The 8,453-nt window shown below is 38.7% G+C and overlaps 1 protein-coding gene across 1 annotated transcript in view; it reads right to left on the reverse strand.

Moving 5' to 3' along the window:
• Positions 1-1,515: 1,515 nt before the first annotated feature.
• Positions 1,516-8,453, reverse strand: part of TULP1 (TUB like protein 1) — a 32,103-nt gene continuing 25,165 nt past the window's right edge. The window contains exons 10-12 of the mRNA XM_070941097.1: positions 6,349-6,367; positions 5,506-5,667; positions 1,516-1,649 (exon numbers count right to left, since the gene is read on the reverse strand). Coding sequence (XP_070797198.1) covers positions 1,516-1,649; positions 5,506-5,667; positions 6,349-6,367 — 315 coding nt within the window. The remainder of the gene's footprint in view (positions 1,650-5,505; positions 5,668-6,348; positions 6,368-8,453) is intronic.

The following is an 8,453-nucleotide window of genomic DNA, read 5'->3' on the forward strand; positions in this document are numbered from 1 at the left end:
AATGACTGGAAGGAAAAGGTTTTCCCACCGTTGTCCATGATAGCTAATTGGAGTGGAGATCTTTCTCTATACAGAAATGAAGCACGGCATTAGGAAAAACATCATTTTTAGTTCATGACAGGAAAGGAGAGTAGAGTCGGTCTTCCTGGTGGGCTGGGGGTGGATAGAAGTTGCCATCAGAGAAATGGTTAGTAGGACAACCTGGTCATACAGATTAACCTTAATTGCTGGGCATGCTGAGAAAGAGGGTGGAACTGGATCCTGCCAAGCAAGTTTGGGCCAGACATATTTGTTGCTAATAAGTTAAGGTGATAATTTGCAACCTTTTCAAATCACCTTCTTCAGAATGATAAGGTAATGCTCAGGAATGTTCTGGAAGAGCAGTAGTACTAATTTGAAAACATGAGCATGTCTGTTCCCTGGCTGAGGAAATGTCATTGAAGCTGGGGACAAAGAAGAAAACAACAACAGGGAGAAAAAAACCAGACAGAATGCATTATTTGTAGAAATACATTATATTGCAGCTCTCTACAATGCTTAAATTTTATAAATAGCCCCATTCCAAAATAATTTCTGTTTATCTAAACACCAAAATCTCCCTACTCATTGAGGCGTGCATAATTTATATATATTGTTCCTACTATATTAAATTAGTTTATTTAATATAGTATTTAAAGAAAGGTCTTCAGACCCCAATTTGCAAACTTAACTCTAATCCATTAGTTGCTCTTCCCTCATAAGTAATTTATATTTTTATAACCAACAAATTTACACATTCATCTATGTTCCTGTGACTAACAGGCAAGCCATGATTTTGGAAAAGATAAAGTAGACCTTGCCCCATCCATTGTTTTTCAATTGATCATTATCATTTCAGGAAAACAGTTTCCTTTCCCCATGTCAATTTTAAGTAACCAAACAAAACCACCCACTCACCCCGCAGCCCAGCAAATTACCTAAACTAGTGTTTTTCAAACTCCGCAACTTTAAGATACGTGGACTTCAACTTCCAGAATTCCTCCACCAGCATCCAAGCCCACACATCTTAAATCTGCTGAGATTGAGAAACACTTATCTAAACACTCAAATCTTCTTGAGATTCAAACTAGCATACAACAAATCACTGACAGCCTGAGATGAGCAGCTGGTTCCAAATCCCTTAGGAGTGGGTAACTTAACAATATCCACAACCAAGATGTTTTCAGTCTTTATGAAAGACTGAAATGTTCGGCTTCAAATGTTCACAGGCAGATGCTAAAGACAAATATGTGCATATGGTATTACTAGCTAACATGACACTACACTAATAAGCACTCAGAATTCTGCCAGATTTTCCCCAGTAGTATTTGGTGATGCTTAACAATACCAACTGAGCTTTCATTCCCCTTCATATCATCCCTGCTGGCTTTCATTGTCAGGCATATTTGTGCTTGCACTGTTAGACCAAACAGAGAGGATTTGACCTGGCAGGTCCAGACCTGGTACAAACCTTGGCATGATGGCATTGTAGACATGCTATTCACAGGCCAGTTTCCCATCAAAGCTTGAGAGGGCAATGGCAAAAGCCTGCACAGCACAAAGTGGGTAATTGTAGTCCATGGTAAAAACATCATCAGCCACTCGGCCAAACTGCAAGACAATGTATTCAGCTGCAGGAAAGAAAGATGTCATTTATTGGGTGAGAAGATAAGGACCATGGAAACCTTTGGTCCTCTGCAGAATGCATGACAGGACAAATTGAACAAAGGTGGATGTAGGTGGATTATTATTAATAAAGGTGACCAAGGAGATGTTTTCCTTTACTTTTTTGGGTCTATTTTAGCATTGTTCATTCTAAAAGGAAAGGCATAAGAGAGTTTGGGAGCATGGATGTTCACAGAACAGGGTCAAAAAAGTCAGGATGGCGGTTGTAATCGTGCAACTAAATCTTTACCTGGTTTTTTTTATGTGTGTCATAGAGCTGTTATCACACGTCATGATAGGCATCTAAACTTTTCTTGACCACACCCTACAGATACCTTTGGCATGGGAGAATCCTGGATACAGACTCTTATGCCGCCTATGTACGTTCTGCAATTATATTATATCCAGCCCAAAGAGATTGGTAGCAAACCCACATGAGGTAAATAGTGTCATTAGATAATTTGCACAGCAATCAGTTGCACTGAAAGAAGTCTTCTAATCTGAGTTGGGGAAAAGAATTTGGGGAAACAAAGCTGAGTCTGTGACCTATTGCCCAAGAAAGAAGGAGGATACAATAGAAAGAGCAATTCCCAGAGCAATAAAAAGAGTTGAATGAAACTCCCATTTTCCCACAACAACACATGTACCTCATCAAAATCCTTGATGAGTTTCTGGACTACGACACTCAATTTAAAAGTAAGATAATTATTATAACATAACTGCTACAATTGTCAAGACACTGTAATCTGAATCTGATTGCCGTATATTGTCCCTCAAAACAGTACTTGGTTTATAGTTTGGAATGTAATGTTTTTGAGTGGAAATCTTCTAGCATTACAAATACACAAGCATTGCATAGCTATTTCATCTTCTCCACATTCATGAATAATAGAGTAAGAGTAAGAAAGATTACCTTGACAGAGATACACACGACCTGCTGTCTATGCAAAAGGAACTTAAGTAAAAAAAAAAAAAAAAAAAAAGTCCAGAATGTCCAGATAATGTTTGGAAGCAATTCAGACAGACCCTTCCCTGATTCACTGAATTTTAAGAAGGAGGAGGAGGAGGAGATGCAGCACAATCAGAATTGCAAGATTGATATCAGCTTCACTATAGAGACCAGATCATGAGATTAATTCCACATGATGGTTAAAACTACTTTTATTAGAACTGGCTATAATAAGAGAAACTTGCAAGAAGGATATAGAAAATGTGCCTTCTCTGCTGCAATGCTTGCCATATGGCAACCCCATTCTCATGAATTCTGAATGTCCCTTATCCTGTCAACCTTCTGTTAAAGCTTTTAAGATTTGACTTTTCCAGCAGGCATTAAGCACAGATGACCTCAGGTGCACTCAATTTGATTGCTATTATAACCGTTTTTAATTATTTTGGATTGCTGCTGTTTCAGTTCTTAACTTGCGTTAGCCTCCCATATCCCATTTGCCACATAAATTGTTTTTTTTAAAGAAAGAAAGAAATGTCCATGGCTCAGGCAAGGGAACTGTGCAATCAAAGACTCACTCCCTGGATCTCTTTTTCCAGTAAGGATAAAGGTAAAGGTTTTCCTGTCCAGTCATGTCTGATTCTAGGGCGCATTGTTCATATGTCCCCAATATATGCTCATCTAGAGCATAGTGCTCAGCTTGGTCAAGGGAGCCAGCATTGTTCGAAGACATTTTCTGTGGCCATGTAGCCAATATGGCTATACACCAAAGGCTCGTGGAACCCTATTACCTTCCTATTTATCTACTCACATTTGATGCTTTCAAACTGCTAGGTGGGCAGGAGCTGGGGAAGGAACGAGAGCTCACCCTGTTGCACAGTGCTAGGATCTCAAACCTGGGCTGTCAGCTTTCCAGTTGACAAGCTCAGCGTCTTTAACCACTGAGGCTGAAGATCATATGCAGCAAAACAAAAATATTCAGATGCTAAGGGAATGAGTGCATAATGGGACAGAGGAGAACCCAGAAGGTTTAGAAATTGACTGATCACCTGTTGGGCAATGAATGGCTGATGTCTCTTCAACAGAGTTACTAAGCAAGCCCTTTTCTTTTTTCCAGCTAAATGGACAGAGAATAAAAACAGGTTTATGCCCCCTCCAAAAGATGTGCTCTTTCGCCAGACCTGTGTGTGTGTGTGTGGCCTTCTAAAGGCCTCTCTGATTCCTTGTTTTGATCGTGACTCCCTTTGTTTGCAGCGAGAGCAGCAAGAAATCTGTAAAAATAACTGGGGCCCTGAGCAGGTTCTTTCTATCCTGTAATCCTACACCCCCGGATAGTAACATCTTCTGATTGGGCTGGACAGGTGACAAGCAGACAAGTCACACAGGCTGAAAATTGCTCAGTGGCTGCTGTTTACTGTTCTGATGTAGATTGCAGAGTGTGCCTATGTCCCCAATATATACACAAAGTGGAAGGAAATACGATTGTGATAATATTTGGTCCCCCTTATGCATCAACATCAAAATAATCGCTTTGACCGAGCACCAAAAGAATAAGATAACATCATAAAAACCTAAAAACTAGGATCTCATTGACTACACAAAACACACTTTTAAATTCCTAGATCCCATTTATGTGAACTCAACATATTGAGTTCATATCAAGATTAATCCATAGAAACGACTTGTGGTCAATATCATCCATGTGCTTTCAAAGGAAGAGCACAATGAAGATCAAGTCCCATCATATAATTAGAATCTGAATGAATGGATTCTTACAAGTAAATAGATATAGGATTCTTTATTTGGATCAAATCCATGGCAGATAAAGTATAGGGATTATGACCTTTTCTATACATGCCATCCAATCTTGATTGGCCTTTGGTGTCTTCAATTTGCACTGGAAGAAAAATTTCCACTGGGCATTATTTTTGCCAATGAATATCAGTTATGGATGGCCTGACTGAAACTGGACAGTAATGGTGATTGTAGATACCGGTATATAATTCACCCAGAATTACCCGGAGGTAAAATGGGCGACCAATACATTTTATAAATAAATATACTGTGTGTATAGGGTATATAGGATCATCCTTATACCTAGCCAGACACTCTACTCTTATTTGAATAGAATAACAGAGTTGGAAGGGACCTTGGAAGTCTTCTAGTCCAACCCCCTGCTTAGGCAGGAAACCCTATACCACTTCAGATGAATGGTTATCCTACCTCTTCTTAAAAACTTCCAGTGTTTCACAACTTCTGGAGGCAAGTTGTTCCACTGATTAATTGTTTTAACTGTCAGGAAATTTCTCCTTAGTTTTAAGTTGCTTCTTTCCTTGATTAGTTTCCACCCGTTGCTTCTTGTCCTGCCCTCAAGTGCTTTGGAGAATAGCTTGACTCCCTCTTCTTTGTGGCAGCCCCTGAGATATTGGAACGCTGCTATCATGTCTCCCCTAGTCCTTCTTTTCATTAAACTAGACGTACCCAGTTCCTGCAACCATTCTTCATAGGTTTTAGCCTCCAGTCCCCTAATCATCTTTGTTGCTCTTCTTTGCACTCTTTCTAGAGTCTCAAACCTCTTTTTTACACCGTTTATTTTTAAAACCACACACAGTTGTTAATTTTGTGAGTGGAATCTTCAGGTTTATATCTATACTTTTTACATAATTTCTTTTACAGTAATGTATACTATTTACTAAGTAATACCTATTAACTTTCAATACAGTTTCACTTTTCCTGACAGATGTGGATCTAAATGAGCTTCTCTTCTCTGTTTTATACGTTCGTGAAATGGAATGGAGGTTAAAAGTCAAAAGCTTCTGGAGAACCAGGGGCTCTGCCATTCCCATCTTTTCATCCTGAGATTAGAGATAACATACTTGTTATCTCTGAGGGCTGTCCATAGTTCAGCAGAGAAATCTGTGAATGGCCCTTGTGATCAGCAACAGAACATTGATATGACTTGATTTGAAACTCTGGATCCATATCTCTCTTGACTATAGTAACCACATTTTCTTGGGGAAAAAGAATAAAGGACAAACCTGAAAAAGGGAGAAATCTGAAAGAAGTTCATAAAGATTATTTAAAAAATTAATTGTTCATGTTAATGACTTTGATTTACAAAAAAAAAAATTCAAGACCAAAACAAAAAAGTTAAATAAATTTAAAGGGCAGCTTTCTGAAATAAAGGACTGTCCTTTATAATAATGGATATGGGGTCACTGAATTCTTGACTGACAAAGAATGTACCAGAAACATTCTTTGGCATTTTGCCATCCCCAAAATATTTCTTACCACCAGCAAATTTAGAGAAGTTTTCTTGAATCAGAGATTACAAATCAAGTGCAGTAAATTCTCAAATTATGCCATTACAACTGTTCTGGGTGTACCTTATCCAATTCTGGAAGTTTGTGACTTTTTGGAAAACACCTGGCACGTTCTTTAACGTTTACCAGAGTTGTATGAGTTTATGCTCAATTGTGTGGACGGTACTGCAAGTGAGCAAAAGAAAATAAAGCTTGCTTTTTGGATGACTCAAACCATTCAAAACATTACTCTAGTCAGCCTCTTATAATGCTCCCTCTAGTGGACTGTTACTATATTCCATGCCCTACTATCCAGGACAATTGAATTTTTCCCTGTTCAGACCTGATTGCAAAATTCACCTCGTGTCCCTGGAATCACGATAAATTATAGATTTCACAGAAGCCATTCTGAATTACCATTTGGAAATCGAGCATTCTAATGCAATATGAAAAAAACTTATTCTGAAACAAGTATGCCTTACAATTTCTTTGTTAACAAGTATGTCTAACATCAATTTCTTTGCTGTTGCTCTAAGCACTCTAAATACCATAACCAGGTTCAAGAGAACAAACAGCCTTATATCTCTTGAGACATACTCAGACTGAAATTACCCTAAGATAGTGGTTCTCAACCTATGGCTATGGACCCCTGGGGGGGGGCAATGTCATCACAGGGGGTCCTCGAAGACTCGAAGGAATGTTATGATTTAAATCTTGAGTTCAATCTTGGGCATCCATTGCCATGGTTCATGGCCACAAAAAATATTTAAAAGGGGGGGGGTATCTGTGGGGAAGAAAAGGTTGAGAACCATTGCCCTAAGCAATTAGAGGGCTAATCTCCAAGATCTGCTTTGGTTTTGGTTTGAGCGATTCATTTATGTATTTTTCAACAGTTACCAAAAGCATTTCATATAGCCACCTCCATATAGAACTCTGAAAAATCTTATGTGAGTGTGGAGATATTCATCATCTCTGATTCAGACAACTTGCTAAAGTTAAATGGATTGAGGACTTGCCAGCACTTGGATGGGAGACCCCTTGGAATTCTTTTAAACGTTGACTAGACTTTTGTGATGAAAATAAAAAAGATGGAACAAAATGGAAAAGAAATGAACTAATTGTTTTTCAATTAGATCTTAGAAACAACTGCTTTTTATACAGATGCAGTTTCAAATGGCTCCCATGTCTCAGATTGTATGCATGTATCCGTTTGGTCTGATTCTGAGCATGTCATCATAAATCAAGGTTCCACTTTATAAGTCAAGGCAAACATTTAAAGCTAACTTTGTAGATTCCCCAAAGAACTGTGAATTAGTTCACATATTCCATTGAACCAAATGTTATGTTTTGAGTGCATTTTATGAACCCAGCCAATTATGGTTTTTTTCCCAGCAAATCATGGTTAAACAAATCAGCTTTGAATCCAATCTTGTCTGTCAGAATAAAAGAAAACACTGGTCTGGTCACTCTGCCCCAAATTTTGATTGGATTCCTGTTTTCAGTAATGATTCCTGAGATTAACTGGAGTGGGATTTTCATTGGAACCATGTTGGGGGAAATAGAGATAAATGTATCCTCCTGCTAGGTCAATCTTAATTTCAATACTGTTTCCATGGCATACGTTTCAGTATTTGAAATTGTATATGTTAATTAATCATGAGAACCAGTTTGGTGTAGTGGTTAAGGCACCAGGTTAGAAATTGGGAGACTGTGAGTTGTAGTCCTGCCTAAGTGACAAAGCCAGCTGAGTGATCTTGGTCCAGTCATTTCTCTCTACCCTAATAAGGAGGCAATGGCAAACCACTTCTGAAAAACCTGCAGAAGCTGAAGCAGTTTTTCTAGCCCAGACAGTCACTAACAATCAATACTGACTTGAAGAGAAGTACATACAAAATTAACCATACCTATCTTACACCATATCTAATTTGTTCCTGTCTATGACAGGAAAGGGGGGACCCATCCATGTGGAGAAAAATCAGCCACATAGAAATGCTTTTCCCTGCTCCACTGTCAGATTTAGACTTGGTGAGGCCCTAAGCTTGGAGGCTTTATTGTTATAAAGTTACACCAGAAGGTCTCAGAAAGGTTGTGTAATGAAAGAGGACATTGGGTTGCCACAAAAGCATCTAATTATTTCATAGCAAAGCATTTAAAGAAACAAATACAAATTAGTTTCAAATGAATGTACAGTATATAGTGATTAGATGCTTATCGTTTGTCTTGATCTCTCTCACAGATTATAATAGTATATCCTGGAAACAATACTTAAACCTGAATTTTTGAAACAAACTCCCCCCCAAAAAACCAAAACCTACCCTGAAATTTTGTGAGGACCTGCATATTGTGAAGCCCTAAACTGTACCTTGTTTTAGGAAAAGGTAAAGGTTCCCCTTGCACATATGTGCTAGTCGTTCCTGACTCTAGGGGGCGGTGCTTATCTCCGTTTCAAAGATGAAGAGCCAGCGCTGTCTGAAGACATCTCCGTGGTCATGTGGCCAGCAGGACTCAACGCCACTCAACGG

This window comes from Pituophis catenifer, unplaced genomic scaffold (genome assembly GCF_029215685.1).
Source record: "Pituophis catenifer annectens isolate HBS135680 unplaced genomic scaffold, rPitCat1.0.hap2 SCAF_3, whole genome shotgun sequence".
Classification (NCBI taxonomy): Eukaryota; Metazoa; Chordata; class Lepidosauria; order Squamata; family Colubridae; genus Pituophis; species Pituophis catenifer.